The sequence below is a fragment of the Galeopterus variegatus genome, unplaced genomic scaffold (assembly GCF_000696425.1).
Source record: "Galeopterus variegatus unplaced genomic scaffold, G_variegatus-3.0.2 Scaffold7727, whole genome shotgun sequence".
NCBI classification, from domain to species: domain Eukaryota; kingdom Metazoa; phylum Chordata; class Mammalia; order Dermoptera; family Cynocephalidae; genus Galeopterus; species Galeopterus variegatus.
In genome coordinates, this window is record NW_007733838.1 from 19,268 (window position 1) to 38,766 (window position 19,499).

Here is a 19,499-nt window from a genome sequence, read left to right on the forward strand (position 1 = left end):
TGTTGTTTATAGGAATGGGAAAACCACAAACATCGTAAATATTCAAATAGTCATCACTAGAAGTTCAGTCAAATAAATTGTATCCTAAGAAGGGAATGCAATACAGAAAAAATTGATGGATCTACACCTACTATCCTGAAGAGATGCCCACAATATGCTAACCAAGAGTTAGATAAAATATAATCACACTTGTGTAAAAGTAAAACATGGAGGGTACAAGCAAGGAGAGAGGAGCACTTTGCATGCACTCAAGCACATAAAAAATACAGAGATTAAAGAACGTAGACCAAAATGTTAATTGTGACTATTTTCAGTGGTGATATAAAAGGTTGTTTGCTCTTTTTACATTTTGCTTTTTTCTTTTTTACTAGATTTTTCTGAATAAGCCTTTTATTACTATTATTCAAATAATTCTATTTCCACTGTCAGGATAAAAAAATCAAGACTTACCCAACTAAAAGAAGAAGTGCACAAATCACAGCAAATCCCAAAGTGTACTTGAGGGCCGTTTTTATTTGCTAGTTGACAAAGGGAAAAATGTACCATTTAGCAAGCCCTTTAAAATATAAAATATTCTTGTAACAGTATGACAGTACTTTTACATCAAATATACATTTACAGTCAACAGTGTAAAGCTTGGCTTGTTAAAAAAAAACTTAAAATTTAAAGAATAAATAATGTATCTATCACATCCTAAGCATCTCTGCAAAATACAATAGATTTTAAAATCTTTTCAGTGGTTAAGCCCTTGTGAAAAGCAATACACCTAAAGCTTAATTCTCCAGTGGGCAACTTTAGTAAAATTATCAGAATATTTAAAAACATATTTCCCAAAACAGAGAGCAAACAGAATCCACAATGCCTCTAATCCAATTCATCAAAATGGGTTATAATAATAATAAACATTTAATATACATATTTGTATATGTGTACATATATAAAATATATTTTTGCATATATAAACATACACATATATACATACATATGCAAGTATATATACACACACATATATAAAAATACACACATATATAAATACACACATACTTTGATACACACACACACACACACACACACACACACACACAAAAACATATATTACGCCAGGCGCTATTGTAAGAACTTTACATATGTTAACTGGCTTAATTCTCACAAAAGCCCTAAGATAGGTGCTCTCATCCCTACTTTGGAGATAAGAAAGTTGAGGCCTAGAGTGGTTAAATAATTTGCCCTAAGTCACACAGGTCATAAGTGATTAAACAAGGACTTGAAACCAAGAACTTTTAAAGGCTATACTTTTTTTGGTGTCTATAACTTAATCTAAAAACAACAAAGATGGAACATTCTTTTTTTTTTTTTTTTTTTCCTTTTTTTGTCTTTTTTCGTGTCCGGCAACGGATCGCAACCCTCAGTGTCGCGCCCGTACCGGACCGGGACCAGCAACGGGATCGCAACCCTCAGTGTCGTGCCCGCATCTCGCTCAGCCAGTGAGCAGGAACCGGTCTGTATGTGGGATCTGAACCCTCGGCGGGAGCGCCACCATGCTCCCAAGCAGCGCACTGTATCAGTGCGCCACCGGGCCGGCCCCAAAGATGGAACATTCTGAACATGGTTAGAAAAGTTAATAACAATCTCAAAGAAAAAGTTAAATAAATCAGAAATAACATTATTTGTCCTCTCAGACTAATGAAATCTCTAAAAATCACTTCTTAAAATTTAAATTCATGTTTAATACAGGAAGTTCTTGTTCACAAAGGAGGCAAGATAGTCTTTAGAAAAAAAAACCTAAAGAAAAGATAAGGAGAATCCTAAAACCAACCAAAGGGTAGGGAATGAAGTGCTTTAGAGAAAGTGAATAGAGATAGCACATATCTTACTGAGATTTTATCAAATTTGTAACCAGCCACATTACCTTACATACCTTTGGTTTCCAAGTATAGAGTTATACATTAGTTACAAATAATAATTTTTACCTTCTTTATAAATATTTAAGCACCATATTTTTTTTCTCTAAGACACTGTACTGATTATCATTTTAGGAGTCATATAAAATATTGTTGATTTATTTGCTCCTGATCTTAATGCAAATACCTTTCAACATACAATTTCTTCTTTGATCTATTGGTTGCTATATATTAATAGATTTCCTGATTCCAAATCACCCATGCAACCTAAAGATAGGCCCAACTAGGTTTTACAATACTAATGATATTTTTAAAGAACTCCTGAATTATATTTACTAATATTTTAGGTAAGATTTTTATATCAGTACTTAAGTGACATTAGTCTGCAGTTTTGGATATGCATGTGTGCCACTTTTGTCTGATTTCTGTAACAACGCCATCCTGTATTAGTAAGAACAATTTTAAGTGTTCCTTCTTTATGCCCTAGAACAAGAGTCAGCAAACTACATCCTATGTGCCACATCTGATCCACCTCTTCTTTTACTAGATCACAAAATGCTTATTAAGTACCGTCTCTGCATAACAATCGTGAACATGATTGCGCCCAATACCAGGGCACCCAGGTATATCAAGCAAACACTCGTAGACCTAAAGAAGGAGATAGGACCTAGTACGTTAACAGTGGGTGATCTGAACACCCCTCTCTCACTGTGGGACAAGACTTCCAGGCAACAATTCAAAGAGACACAGGATTTAATCTACACCCTAGACCAACTGGACTGGGCAGATATATAAAGAACATTTCACTCAACGGCTAAAGAATACACTTTATTCTCATCAGTTCATGGTACATTCTCCAGCATAGACCACATATTAGGTCACAGATCTAGTCTCAGCAAATTTTTAAAAATTGAAATTATTCCAACAATCTTTTCAGACCACAATGGACTAAAACTGGAAATAAACAATAAGCAAAACACTGGAAGCTATACAAATACATGGAAAATAAATAACAGGCTCCTGAATTACCTATGGGTACAAGAAGAAATTAAACTGGAAGTCAAAAAATTCCTAGAAACTAATGAAAATAAAGATACATCATATCAAAACCTCTGGGATACTGCAAAAGCAGTACTAAGAGTGAAATTTATTGCAGTAAGTGCTTATATCAAAGAAATGGAAAGACTCCAAATAAACAACCTAACACTACGCCTTGAAAAACAACAACAATCCAAACCTAAAGGCAGTAGATGGAAAGAAATAATTAAGATCAGAGCAGAACTAAATGAAAAAGAAACCCAAAAAACAACAGAAAAAAAATCAACAAAACTAAAAGTTGGTTTTTCGAGAAGATAAACAAAATAGACACACCATTAGCTAGATTAACAACAAAAAGGAGACAGACCAAATAACAAAAATAAGAAAGGAAAAGGGAGACATTACAACTGATACCACAGAAATACAAAGAATCATTAGAGACTATTATAAACAGCTGTATGACAACAAATTCGAAAATCTGGAAGATATGGATGTTTCTAGAAACATATAAACTACCAAGACTGAACCAAGAAGACATAGAAAACCTGAACAGACCAATAACAAGCAAGGAGATTGAGGCAATAATTAGCAATCTTCCAACAAAAAAAAAAGAGTCTGGTTCCGCATGGCTTTACCATCCTAAATTTACCAGCTGAATTCTACCAAACTTTTAAAGAGGAGTTAATACCAATTCTCATGAAACTGTTCCAAACAATTGAAATAGAATCTACTCTTCCAAACTCATTCTATGAGGCCAACAAAACTCTGATATCAAAACCAGATAAAGACACAACAAAAAAAGAAAATTATAGGCCAATATCCTTGATGAACCTAGATGCTAAAATCCTCAACAAAACATTAGCAATCAGAATACAGCAACACATTAAAAAAATTATACACTATGATCAAGTGGGATTCATCCCAGGGATGCAAGGATGGTTTAACATACAAAAAACAATAAATGTGATACATCACATTAACAAGCTCAAGAACAAAGACCATATGATTATCTCAATAGATGCTGAAAAAGCATTTGACAAAATTTAACATTCCTTCATGATAAAGACTCTCAACAAATTAGGAATAGATGGAAAATATATTAACACAATAAAAGCCATTTATGCCAAGCCCATTATTCTGAATGTGGAAAAATTGAAGGCCTTCCCCTTAAGGACAGGAACAAGACAAGGATGTCCACTCTCACCACTTCTATTCAACACAGTACTGGAGGTACTAGCTAGAACAATCAGGCAAGAGAAAGAAATAAAGGGAGTCCAGATTGGAAAAGATGAAGTCAAACTTCCCCTATTTGCAGATGACACGATACTATATAGAGAAAAACCTAAAGACTCTATCAAAAAACTCCTGGTTAATAACTTCAGTAACGTTGCAGGATACTAAATAAATGCCCCTAAATAAGTAGCATTTATATACTCAAATCATGTATTAACAGAAAAAGAAATAAAGAAAGTAAGCCCATTTATGATACTCACCAAAAAAATACAATACCTAGAGATCAATTTAACCAAGGAGGTGAAAGACCTCCACAATGAGAATTACAAACAACTTCTGAAAGAAATTAAAGAAGACACAAAAAGATGGAAAGATATTCCATGCTGTTGGATTGGAAGAATTAACACTGTGAAAATGTCTATACTACCCAAAGCGATCTACAGATTCAATGCAATCCCCATCAAAACACCAATGACATTCCTCACAGAAATGGAAAAACAATTTTACCTTTCATATGGAAAAACAAAAGACCCCGAACAGCCGAAGCAATCCTGAGCAGAGAAAACAAAGCCGGAGGCATAACTCTGCCTGACTTCAAATTGTACTACAAAGCTGTTGTAACCAAAACAGCATGACACTGGTATAAAAATAGACATTCAGACAACTGGAGTAAAATAGAGAACTCAGAAATCACTCCTCAGGCTTATAGCCATCTGATATTAGACAAAGGCAACAAAAATCTAAATTGGGGAAAGGATTGCCTCTTCAACAAGTGGTGCTGGGAAAACTGGATATCCATATGCAGAAGAATGAAACTTGATATGCATCTCTCACCACACACTAAAATCAACTCAAAATGGATTAAAGACCTCGGTATAAGACCCAAAACTGTAAAATTACTAAGGGAAAATATAGGTGAAACACTTCAGCAGTTAGGTCAGGGCATAGGCTTTATGAACATGAGCCCAAAAGCACAAGCAGGAGGGGAGGGGGAAGGAGGTTGGGGGATAATTGGGAGAGGACAAAGGGTGCAAAAGTAATTTCTGGTAATGTGTATGCCCCCAGTATGAATCTCGCCCTCACATCATGGGCAGGAGGGGGGACAATTCGCTTTGTATCTCATGAACATTATTAATAAATAATTTTTTTTTTTAAAGAAGAAAATAATAGACAGTGGAGCAAAGCCTTCAATATCCTAAAGGAAAATGATTTTCAACTGAGATTTCTCTAATCAAAGACATTATCAAGCATAAGTGTAAAATAAACATTTTTAAAACAAACAAAAAAAAAGTATTGTCTATGGATACATTAACACTACAACGGCAGAGTTGAGTAGTTGAGACAGAGACCATATATTTTAGGCCCACGAAGTCTAAAATATTTACTACCTGGCCTTCTACAGAAAAACGTTTGCTGGGAATTCAGGGCAAGGTGGCAGACCAGAGGTGTCTGAGGCACACTTCTCTCACAGAAAAGGACCAAACAACTAATAGACAGCTAAATATTTTTAGAAACATCTGTGGGAGATTGCTGGAGTGCAGCAAGAGACTGGTGAGATCCCTGTGGAGCACAAAAGGCCAGGATGGCAGCATAGACAGGAGAGAGAGGCACATGGCCACCAAATCTCCACAGAAAGGCACAGGACAGACATTCCCTGGTGGAGGGGGGTGGTGGGTGGGAGGGAGAGTAGGAATCACAGAGGCCTGAAGTTCCTACTGCAGGAGGATAGAGGATTCCACAGCCCTTGCAAGCCCAGAGCTAAGTGTGGGGAGCTGCCTAGAATAAATGCACTGCATTGCTCCAAAAGAGGAGCACAAACTGTGCACTCCCCACAACCCACCCTTGTGACCCAAGCCAATACAGAAGGGCACCATCTTGAAGCCAGATCCACTAAAGGAGCATGCCCTGCCCTGGGGCTAGTAGACACTGTGCTTCCTCAGCCTTAAGGCTCAGCAGTTATTCCAAATCACTCACAGGAAAGGCTACAATGCCTGGATCCCAAGAGCTTGAAGCCTAGACCCAGAAGTGGCTGTGACCTCAGTCCTGCATGTCTCGGAAGCCAATCCCAGGCCTGCTGAACTGACATACCCACACATCCCTGGCCAGTGATCAGATAGGCAGAATCCTCCCCACTGCCAGTGGGCTGAGTTCTGTGTACCCAAGCTCTCAACCTGGAAAAACATCTCACGGAACCCTACCCTAACAAACACACCCCAGGCCGGCGGAAGTAAAGTGCATTCGCAGCCTCCTGGAGCAGTGGCCAGGTGATCTCGCCCTCAATAGTCCTGCCTACTAGCCTCACCCACTGCCTGAGAAGTAGCTGGCTGGATCCGCTCTTTGCAACCCCATCAAAACAGCCTCACCCATTGTCCAAGAGTGGCTACCTGCGCCCCCTCTCTGCAGCCCCCTTTAGCAGCAGTGCCCACTGTCCAAGAATCAGCAGGCTGTGACCCCATCAACATGCCTCCTTCATGGCCTCAATCACTGCCCAAGAAGCAGCTGGCTAGGCACCCTCTCTGCAGCCCCATCTAGCAGCCTCACCCACTGTTTGAGAAGCAACTAGCAGGGCTCTCTCTCTCTCTGTAGCCCTGCCTAGCAGCCTTGCCTACCACCTAAGCAGCAGCCCAGCAGCCCCACCACTGGCAGACCCACTCCCAAACCACCAAGGGAAGTACAACCTCACAACTGGTCCCCAAAAATGGTACAGTGGACTGGCTCCCAGCAGACCCACAGCCAGCCAGCTGAGCCAAAGAACAACCACACCTCCAACTCAGAGCAAGAGCCCAGTTGTCAACCCCCTGGAGGACCTGCCCCTGAGTCTTTATGTCATCATACACATAAGCTTCTAAGTGAGAAACAACCTGGCTGACATGCTGCTGGTGGGCCAACACCCAGTCACAAAATTAGCACAGTAAATCTGCCATTGGTGAACCAGCCCCGGAATCCTTGTCATACCATACGCCCACACCCCCAGCCTGAAAATCAATCCAGCAACCCCATCCTTAGTAAGACAGCTCCAAAGATGACTGACACACAGTGAACACATGCACACTCCCAGCCTGAGAACCAACGCAGAGAGCAGATCCCTGAAAACGCTGTGCTACTGCAACCACAAAACTGCTAAGCATAGGTCGCTGAGACACAGGCGCGCGCGCACGCGCGCACACACACACACACACACACAGAGTGGAAAAATGAAAAGAGTCTACGCTACTGCACCCATCTGGAACAAACCATTGTAGTCTACCCACTAAACACCCAAAGACACACAGACAGGTAAAAGTCCTTCCCCATGTAAGTCACTGTACAAAATTCAAAGAGGTAATTGTTCCACCAGAGACACAGATAGCAATACAGGGAAACAAGAAACATGAAAAAATAAGAAAACATAATACTACCAAAGAAACACAATAATGCTCCAATAACTGATCCCAAACAATAAAAAATTGCTGACTTATTAGAAAAGGAAAGAAATTAATAATCTTAAGGAAACTCACTGAGATACAAGAGAATACAAACAATTTAATGAAATCTGAAAAATAACTCACGATCTGAATGAGAAAATTTAACAAAGAGATAGATATTGAGAAAACCAAACAGAAATCTTGAAATTTTAGAATTCATTGAATGAAATAAAAAACACATGCAAGGTCTCAACAGGCTATATCATGCAGAAGAAAGAATCTCTGATCTTGAAGACAGCTGTTTTGAAATAACCCAGGAAGACAAAAGAAAAAAAAAAAAAGAAAATGAACAAAGTCTAAAAGATTTATGGGATGATATTAAGTGAACAAATATTCAAATTATGGGCATTACAGAAGGAGAAGAAACCAAAAAAGGTATTAAAAACATATTTAATGGAATAAGAGCTGAAAAGTTCCATAGTCTTAGGAAAGATATGAACATCCAAATACAGGAAACTCAAAGGTTCCCAAACAGATTCAACCCAAAAAGTTTCTCTTCAAGACACACTGCAATCAAAGTGTCAAAAATTAAAGACAAAGAGAGAATTCTAAAAACAGCAGAGAAAAGCATGAAGTCACTTATAAAGGAATCCCCATTAGATACACAATAGACTTCTTGGCAGAAGTCCTACAGGCCAGAAGAATGGGATGATATATTCTAAGTACTGAAAGAAAAAAACTGCCAGCCAAGAATATTACACCCAACAAAACTATCCTTCAGAAATAAAGCAGAAATAAAGTCTTTCTCAGACGTGCAAAAAATAAGGGAATAAATCACCACCAGACTGCTGTACAAAATATGCTTAGAGGAGTCCTACAACTAGAAGAGAAAGAGTGATAACAACTATCATGAAAACACATGAAAATATAACTCACTGGTTGACTCAATACACTAAAATAGAAAGAGAAAGGAATCAAAGCTTATCAATACAGAAAAACACCAATCTGCAAGGGTGAACAATAAGAAAGGAACAAAGCATACACAAAACAATCAGAAAACAAGCAATGAAACGACAGGATTAAGACTTCATATATCAATAATAACCTTAAATGTAAATAAATTAAATGCCCCAATTAAAAGACAAAGACTGGCTAACTGGATGAAAAGAAAAAAAAAAAAAAAAGACAAATCCACATGCTGCCTGCAAGAACCACACCTTACTTACAAAGACACACATAGACCTTAAGTGAAGGGATGGAAAACAATATTCTATGCAAATGGAAAACAAAAGTAAGCAGGAGTAGCTATACTTATATCAAATAAAACAGACTTTAAATCAAAATATGTACTAAGAGACTAGGAATGGCATTATATAATGATAATGGATCAATACAGCTAGAGGATATAACAAATATTTATGCACCCAACACCAGAGCACCCAGATATATAAGGCAAATATTATCAGATCTAAAGGGAAAGACAGACACCAAAACAATAATAGCTGGGAACTTTACACCCAATCTCAGCATTGTAGGGATAACTGAGAGAAAAAAATCAACAAAGAAATACAGGATTTAAACAGCTCCATAGACCAGATGGACCTAACAGACATTTACAGAACATTTCATCCAATAGCTATAAGACAATAAATTTCAAAACATAGAGGAAAAGGATAAATTTCTGGATGCAAATGACCTACCAAGACTGAACCAAGAAGAAATAGAAAACCTGAACAGACCAATAAAAAATAACAAGACTGAATCAGTAATAAAAAGTCTGCCAAAAAAGAAAAGCCCAGGACCGGATGGCTTTACTGCTAGTTTCTCCCAAACATTTAAAGAAGAATAATACCAATAATTCTTAACCTATTTCAAAAAACTGAAGTGGATGGAAGTCTTCCAAACTCATACTGTGAGGCCAGCATCACCCTGATACCAAAATCAAGCAAGGACACAACAAAAAAGGAAAACTAAAGGCCAATATCTCTGATGAACACAGATGCAAAACTCCTCAATAAAATACTAGCAAACCAAATCCAACAGCACGTCATAAAGTTTATACGCCATAATTAAGTGGGATTTATCCCAGGGATGTAGGATGCTTTCACACACACAAATCAATAAACATGATAGATCACATCAAATGAATGAAAGGAAAAAAACCATATGATCATCTCAATGGACACAGAAAAAACATTTGATAAGATTCAACATCCCTCCATGATAAAAACTATCAACAAATTAAGCATAGGAAGAGAGTATCTTAATACAATGAAGGCCATATGTGGCAAACCCACAGCTAACATCATACTGAACTTTCAGCTTTTCCTCTAAGAACAAAAACAAGACAAGGATGCCCACTCTGACTGAGCACTTTTATTCAACATAGTACTGGAAGTCCTAGTCAGAGAATTTAGGCAAGAGAAAGAAATAAAGGGCATCCAAATTGGAAAGGAGAAAATCGAATTGTTCCTGTTTGGTGTTGACACGAGTTTACATAAAGGGAAATTGAAAGATCCTACCAAAAACCTCCTAGACCTGATAAACAAATTCAATAAAGTTGCAGTATATAAAATCAATTTACAAAAACCCATAGCACTTCTATACATCAACAACAAACTGGAAGAAAAAGAAATAAAGAAAGCAATCCCATTTATAATAGCAACAAGAAATAAAATATCCAGGAATAAATTTAACCAAGGAAGTGAAAAATCTCTACAAGGAAACTATAAAGCACTGATTAAAAACAATTAAAAATGACACAAAAAAATGGAAAGACATCCATGCTTATGTATTGGAAGAAACAATGTTGTCAAATGATCATACTACCCAAGTGGTCTACAGATTCAATGCAATCCCCATCAACCTACAAATGACATTCTTCACAGAAGTAGAAAAAACAATTCAAAAATTTATATGGAAAAACAAAAGACTCAGAACAACCAAAGCAATCCTGAGCAAAAAAAAAATAAAGTGGGGGACATCACACTCCCTGACTTCAAAATATACTACAAAGCTATACTAATCAAAATGGTATGGTATTGGCATAAAAACAGGCACATACACCAGTGGAACAGAATAAAAAATACAGAACTAAATCCACATACCTACAGCCAACTGATTTTCAAAATAGGAACCAAAAATGTACATTGGGGAAAAGACAGTCTCTTTAATAAATGGTGCTGGGAAACTGGAAATCCATATACGGAAGAATGAAACTAGACCTCTCCCTCTCACCATATATCAAAATCAACTCAATGGATTAGAGACTTAAATGTAAGACCTGAAACTATAAAACTTCTAGAAGAAAACCGAGGGGAAACACTTCAGGATATAGGACTCGGCAAAGATTTTATGAATAAGATTTCTAAAGCACAGGCAAGAAAAGTAAAAATTAAAAAATGTGATTATACCAAACTAAAAAGCTTCTACACAGCAAAGGAAACAATCAACAGAGTGAATAGACAACCTGAAGAATCAGAGAAAATATTTGCAAACTATGTATCTTACAAGGGATAAATATCCAGAATATACAAAGAACTCAAAGAACTCAACAGTAAAAAACCAAATGACCCAATTTAAAATTGGGCTAATGAGCTGAATGCACTTTTCTCAAAAGGAGAGATACAAATGGCCAACAGCTATATGAAAAAATCCTCAACATCACTAATCATCAAAGAAATGCAAATCAAAACCACAATGAGATACCATCTCACCCCAGTAAGAATAGCTACTATCAATAAGACAAAAACAAATGCTAGTTAGGACATGAAGAAAAGGGAACTCTTGTACACTGTTGGTGGGAATGTAAATTACTACAGCCATTATGGAAAACAGTATGCAGGCTTCTCAAAAAACCACAAATAGAACTACCATATGATCCAGCAATCCTTCTACTGAGTATAACCAAAGGAATGGAAATCATCATGCCAAAGGGATACCTGCACTCCCATGTTTACTACAGCTCTATTCACAATAGCCAAGATTTGGAACCAACCTAAATGTCCATCAACAGATGTTTGGATAAAGAAAACATGGCATATATAAACAATATACACAATGGAATACCACTCAGCCATAAAAAAGAATAAAATTCTGTCACTTGCAGCAACACAGATGAGCTTGGAGAAAATTACATTAAGTGAAATGAGCAGACACAAAAAAGAAATACCACATGTTCTAGATTATATGTGGAAGCTTAAAAAGTTGATCTCATAGAAGTAGAGAATACAATAGTGGTTACTAGAGACTAGTAAGAGGAGGGAAAAGTGGGGACAAGAGAAAGGGTGATCAATGGATACAAAATTGTAGACAGAGGAAGAACAAGATCTAGTGTTTTATAGCAATATAGGGAGACTACAGTCAACAACAAATTACTGTATAACTTCAAGTAGCTGGTTGAGAGGATGTTGAATGTTCCAAACACAAAGAGGTGACAAATGTTTTAGGTGATGTATATGCTAAGTACCCCGATATGACCATTGTACACTGTATAAGTGTACCCAAATATCATATTGTACTCTATAAATATATATAATTATCATGGGTCAATTAAGAAATAATAAATTAAAAAGAAAAAAAGAAAAAAAAACTGTTGCTAAGATAAAACTGAGTTATTTCCCAACTTAAAAAAAGAAAAGTTTGCTGTCTCCTGTTCTAGAATTGCTTTGTCTAAAACAATAGTCACAAGACAGATTTGGCTAGTGAACACTTGAATTGCAGTAAGTGTAGAATATAATCTAAATGTCACAGCATGAAAAAAATAAATTTAACCTCATTAATAATGTGTTTTGACTACAATGAAAAAGAAAATATTTGGAATATATTACATTAAACACAATTTATAATTAAAATTATTTTCAACTGTTTCTTTTTACTTTTTTTTATTGTGGCTAGTAGAAAATTTAGACTTTCATATGTGGCTAACATTGTATTTCTATTAGATAACACTGCAGTAGAATAAATTCAAACAGAGTCATATCACTCTCTGAAAAGGGAGGAAATAACCTTTTTTTCCCCTAAATTGAGACCTCTAAAATAAAGATACTTACAGTGCATTTATTAGTATCATCATCATCCTTTTCCTCATAGTAGAAGTAGACAAAAGGGATCCAGAAGAATACACAGAACAGTATGACAGAATATAAAGCTGTGGAAATAAATAATAAATTGAGTTCTACTAAACACATATGTTCTTATCATAGTTATCTATCCATATGTATGGATGTAGAAATGTATACATATTCACTTACCAAATTCATTTCCTCCTCTGATTCCCTATACTCATAAATCTGTGTGTACATCTGATATCTAAACAGCATTTTCTGTTCCCTGCCCCAAGAAATCAATAGTACTATTAGAAAAACAAATTGTAATTCAAGTTAACTATAGGTCAATTTCTAATAATGATGATAATAATTGTGCTAATAACAATTGTGGCAGCCAGCATCTGAACTCTTACTATGTACTAACTACAGTGCTAAGAAATTCCTGTGAACCATGTGATTTAAGTGAACTTTAACTTTTGAACTCATTCCAACTTAAAATTGAGTACAACTGACACATTTGCTAGTTACTCTGTCAAGTTAAAGAAACAGCTATAAATGATACTGTCCTTTTGATATAAGTAATTTCCCTGTCCTAAATTTAAAATACGCAGTATTATGAAACTGATTTTACACAAATCAAGATAGAGAAAAGGTACGAAGAACAGTAAAATTAGATTCAGAGTAACTGAATTACTATTTATCTGCTTTAAAATAAGGTTAGATTGGAGATACTTTTAATTCAATATAGGGCTTATATTAAAATTTGAATAGCCAAAGATATACCGTATTTAACAATAAAAACAGCATAAACAACTTTTTGCAACTTAATAAGCCTAAGAAACCCATTTTTAAAATCTGTATATTGACATTTATTTGAATATACACAAGCTCATGAAAAATAATAGTATAATTATATAAAGCATTTACAGAATAATAATCATTGTATTCCTTTAAAAAGGAAACATTTGTTACCACCTCACACCCCTTAGGATGGCTACTATCAAAAATAAATAAATAACAAGTGGTGGCAAAGATTTAGAGAAATTGGAACCCTGTACACTTTTGGTGGAGATGGTTAACCACTGTGGAAAACTGTATGATGCTTCCTCAAAACATTAAAAATAGAATTACCATTTTATCCAACAATTCCACTTCTGGCTCTGTGTCCAAAAGAACTGAAAACAGAGTCTTGAACAGTTATTTGTACATCCATGTTAATAGCCGCATTACTCACAAAAGCTAAAATATGGAAGTAACTTAAGTGTCCATTGATGGATAAATCAAGAAGCAAACTATGATATATACATAAGATGGAATATTACTCAGCCTTAAAATGAAAGGAAAATCTGACATATGCTACAGCATGGATAAACCCTGAGGACATTATGCGAAATAAGCCAATTACAAAAAAGACAAATACAGTTGATCCTTCAACAACACAGGTTTAAACCACTTATAGGAGACATCATCATCCGCAGATTTAAACCACAACAAATTGAAAATACAGTATTCATGGGATGAGGAACCAACATATATGGGGTGCCAACTTTTCGTATGCCTGGGTTCCACAGGGTCAACAACTTAAGTACATAAGTAACAAATTGAAAATACAGTATTCATGGGATGAGGAACCAACATATGTGGGGTGCCAACTTTTCGTATGCCTGGGTTCCACAGGGTCAACAACTTAAGTACATAAGTAATGATGTGGGGAAATGTATAAATGCATTTTTGACTGGGATGTGGAGTGATGTCAGCACCCCTAGTCTCCGTATTAATAAGGGTCAACTAACTGTACCGTATAATTCCACTTAAATGAGGTACTTAGAGTAGTCAAAATCATAGAGACAGAAAGTAGAGTGGTGGTTTGTCAGAAGCTGAGGGTATGGAGAGAATGGGATTATTGTTTAATGGGTATTAAAGTTTCAGTTTACAAGATGAAAAGAATTATGGACATGGAGGGTGGTGATAACCATGATATTATAATATAATATGATATTATATAATTATTACAACATTATGAATGCATTTAATACCACTGAATGAAACCATATATCTAAAATGGTTAAGATGGTAAATTTTATGTTATGTGTAATTTACCACAATAAAAAAAAAATGGAAAAAAAAAGAGAGCACTTGTTAGTAATGTACAATAAGACCCCAATTATTATTGGAAGGAATGACTGTATGAGTTACAGAATTTTTAAACATAATCTTAATCATTGCTAGCACTATCTCATTTATCTGGAGGCCACTTTATAAAACAGCCCCCACTCACTACGTTCAACACAGAGTCAAAAAACTGAGAGCAAAGAGGACTCTAAATAACCAATAGAAAGGTCAGAGTTAATTTATACTGAGAAATCACAAAATGACTGCCAGATACTGAATTTAGCACTAAGGACATTAATGGAATTCATGCAATCTTTCAAAATTATGAGCAACTAATGATGACAGTAAATCTTTTAGGATAATGAATATTGAGGTTTCCACTACAAATCAAAGAGTAGTATTAACATTCCTACTGCAAATCTAAGAACCAATGGAAATAAACATATATTCAAAAAAGTAACCAAAATAAGTATTCTAAATCTTTTTTTAAAAAAAAAGTGCCAAGATTGTAAATCATCATACCATGCCATATTATGATTTAAATAATCAAATAATCTGTGTAAAATAGGAAAAAAACCTGATAATTGCACAACAGACTCTAATGGGCGGATAGCCACACGACAAAAACTTTGATAAATTAAAACAGTAAGGTTTGATTTCAGCCTCAGTATGCTACTTAGTGGCACTGGCCTTTAGACTGTGAAAGAGCCTAATGACTATTTTAAAACATTCCTGGTGTCCCTGAACTTGTGTGATCAATGATCTTATACTGCATAAGTTACCATTATATTCACTCAGCACAACAATGTACAAAACAAATTCCTGTAAGTCAATAAAGAGACAACCCATTTTAAAAAAAGAACAAAGGACTTGAACAGATGCTTCACAATAGAAGATATATACAATAGCCAGTAAGCTCATTTTAAGTGGTGCTCATCATAATAAGTACATAGAAAACATGCTCAACATCACTAATCATCAGGGAAATGGAAATAAAAACCACACTGAGGTATCATCTCACCCCAGTTAGACCAGCTATTATCAAAAAGACAGAATAACAAATGCTGGCAAGGAAGTAGAGAAAAGGGAAATCTTCTACACTGTCGGTGGGACTCTAAAGTTAGTACAGCCATTACGCACAACAGTATAGAGGTTTCTCAGCTATGGATAGAACTACCATACGATCCAGCAATCCCACTTTGGAGTATATACCCAAAGGAATGGAAATCATCATGTCAAAGTGATACCTGAACTCCCACGTTCATCACAGCTCTATTTACAACAGCCAAGATACAGAACCAACCGAAATGTCCATCAACAGACAACTAGATAAGGAAAATGTGGCATATATGCACAATGGAATACTACTCTACCATAAGAATGAAATTCTGCCATTTGCAGCAACACGAATGAGCTTAGCAAAAATTATGTTAGGTGAAATAAGCCAGGTGTAGAAAGAGAAATACCACGTGTCCTGACTCATAAGTGGGAGGGAAGGAGAAAGGGAGAAATGAAGGAATGACCACAATAAAACGTTAAACTTTGAAAAGGAGAGAAGAGACCTATAGTTACTAGAGGTGGGAAAGGAGGAGGGAGAGGGTAGTTAGGGAGTAACTGGGTAAGGGACACAAAGATAATTATGATTTGTAATGATGAATATGCTAATATTGATTTTATCATTACATACTACACACAAATACTGATAGTCAACTCTTTACCCCATGGATATGTATATTCAATTGTTTCAATTAAAAAACTAAATTTAAAAAAATGTAAAAAAAAAAAAATCCATCAGGAAAATGCAATGTAAACTGACAATGAGATCCTACACATCTACTAGAAGGGCTAAAATTAAACTGGTAATATCAAGTGTTAATAGGAACAATTGACATTCTCATACTTTGCTAGTGAGAGTGAAAAAAGGTACAACACTATATAAAAATGTTGAGTAGTTTCTTATCAAGTTAAACATATACCTATCACCATGACCCAACAATTCTATTCCTCTAGCAATAAACTATCTTATCAATTAGGAACATAGGGAACATTCCAAGGATTAAGTTCCCAGGAGTTGGTTCAAGGGTCAGCTACATAAGTAGACCCTCCTGAAGACAGAGAAGAGTTGAACAATATCAGGTCTGCTGCATTAACTCTTTCACGAAAAGAATGTTCATAGCAACATTATTTGCAGTGCTCAAAAGCTGAAAATGATCCAAATGTCCATCAACAGGTGAATGGATAAGTAAAATGAGTGATATATTCAAACAAAAGATTATCACGCAGCAATAAATAAGATACGAGACACGGATGAATCTCACAGACTTTACCCTGAATAAAAAAAAGCCCAGGCACAAAACTACATTTTCTGTGACTGAACTTAAGGAAGTTCTAGAACTAGCAAAACTAATCTGTTACGAGAAGTCAAAAAAGTGGTTGGGGCAGCTACTGTCTGTAAACAGACACAAGGGTGCATGGCAACCAAAATTCTCATATGGTGCTGGTAGCAGTGCCCACAAAAGACAGTTTCCAGCAATCAACACCTGAAGGAAGAAAGTGGGGAACAGACAATTCTGAAGAGACTCTATAATATACCCCCAGTAGCCTGTGACGCAAAGTAGGTTTAGAACAACTGCTCTAAATCTTTGTTTCCCCGGGCCAGCCCGTGGCTCACTCGGGAGAGTGTGGTGCTGATAACACCAAGGCCCCGGCTTTGGATCCCATATAGGGATGGCCGGTTTGCTCTCTGGGTGAGCGTGGTGCTGACATCACCAAGCCAAGGGTTAAGATCCCCTTACCAGTCATCTTTTTAAAAAATAAATAAATAAATCTTTGTTTCCCTGACACCAAAGTACTTTCTGGTAATCTGATCGTCCTCCTTACCAGTCATCTTTTTAAAAAATAAATAAATAAATAAATCTTTGTTTCCCTGACACCAAAGTACTTTCTGGTAATCTGATCGTCCTTTCTCTGTGTCTTTCATAAAGATGTCTTCCTTTAGCCCATAAATGTTAAATGTAAAAATAGAATTAAATTAAAATTTACTGTATGTTTTGGATCAGTTCTAATGTCAAGTTGGGCTTATATATTCATAAATGGAAAAAATATATATTGCTGCTACCACTAACATGAAACAGAGTAATTCCTTTTAAAGTTCTATTTCAAACTCACAGCTATTTTCAAAAGAAAATTATTCTTAACTCCAACAGTTATGACATTCTCATATCCTGACATCCTTATAAAGTATGCTTTTACTTGTAAATGTTTTTGTTAGACGATTGCTACTAGCAAATAAAAGATAAACAGACTTCTGGTTTAGTAGAGCCACTAACATCAAAGAATGCATTAAGAAAAAAATTTTAAAACCTCATGTTCACAGAAATTGACAAAAATTAAACTCATATAACAAGCTCTTTTTTAAAACTTATCAGGAACTAGCAAAAACAAGTGAATACAGAGCCATCAATTCTTAAAAGGTCTTGGACAAAAACTGTGGCAAAGAATATATGAAAATTCCTGTGATTTTTTTTATATATATACAAAGCAAGCAATCTGCCTTTTAAAAGCTGTGTATCACTAAATTATAACTCACATGAAAATTAACTTGGGTACATTAGGCTTTTGAATTGTTCAAGTTCAAAAGATGTACTCCTCCTGACTACTAATGAAAACAGTTATACTTTAAATTAAAACACTATGACAAAGAATAACTTAGCCAATGTTGTGATAGAATAATTAGCCATTACAAAGCTTTTTGTTTTACAGGATCAAAGTATAAAGATATTCTGGAAACTCTAAAAGCCTTCTAAAATTATCCATGTACCCAGCTGAACAAATCTGGGGCCAAAACTTATAGCTGCTTATCTAATACCTATTTTGCTTTCAGCTGGCATTCCCTTTTTTGTCCTTCCCCTTTCCTCCTGCTTCCTGATTGAAATTGATACATGATGGCTTAAACTCCAGTACTATTTTGGACTCTGTGGTGGCCATAACATGGAAATCATGTGCTAAGTACGGAGAGAAGAGAAGAAACAAATTTCGAGACCCTCACGATCATGGCACTGCCCCTACCAGTCCTGGATATCCTAACTCCAGACTTATTTTAAGTGAGACTGAAAAACTACGATATTTAAGCCATGTGTTTCTAAACTAATAGCAGCCACAGGTAATTCCTGAAACAGAATTTGGTACTAGAAATAGGCAAACTCATTTATTCCCTAGCTATCCCAAGCCCTCGGTAGCCCTGCCTATGTAGCATGGGTATAAAAGATCTCAAATAATTTTTGCAACTGAACGTGGTAGCATCACAAGGTGCCACTAGGTCTAGGAGTATTTAAAGATTTACCTACACAGGGTGCCATAGTCTGAATATTTATGTACCCCCAAAATTCATATGTTGAAACCCTAACCCCAAAATGATGGTATTTGGAGGTGGGGGTTAGGAGGTAATTAGATTAGATGAGGGCATAAAGATGGGGCCCCATGATGGTTTAGTGTCCTTATAAAAAGAGGAAGAGAGACCAGAGTGCACTCTCTCTCTCTGCCAATGTGAGGACACAGGGAGAAGGCAGCCATCTGCAAGATAGAAAAAGGGCCTGCATCAGGAACCAAATCTGCTGATCCTTTAATGTTGGACTTCCCAGCATCCAGAACTGTGAGAAATAAATGTTTGCTGTTTAAGCCACCTAGTCTATGATATTTTGTTATAACAGCCTGAGCTGACTAAGACATAGCTATTCTAGTTGGTGTGTTATATATCTCACTGA

At 36.0% G+C, this 19,499-nt stretch overlaps 1 protein-coding gene across 1 annotated transcript in view; it reads right to left on the reverse strand.

Moving 5' to 3' along the window:
- Nucleotides 1–19,499, reverse strand: part of LOC103607806 (probable lysosomal cobalamin transporter) — a gene marked incomplete at its 3' end in the record, with an annotated part of 65,495 nt that overhangs the window by 12,265 nt on the left and 33,731 nt on the right. The window contains exons 4-5 of the mRNA XM_008592272.1: nt 12,628–12,725; nt 451–518 (exon numbers count right to left, since the gene is read on the reverse strand). Of these exons, the coding sequence (XP_008590494.1) occupies nt 451–518; nt 12,628–12,725 (166 nt within the window). The remainder of the gene's footprint in view (nt 1–450; nt 519–12,627; nt 12,726–19,499) is intronic.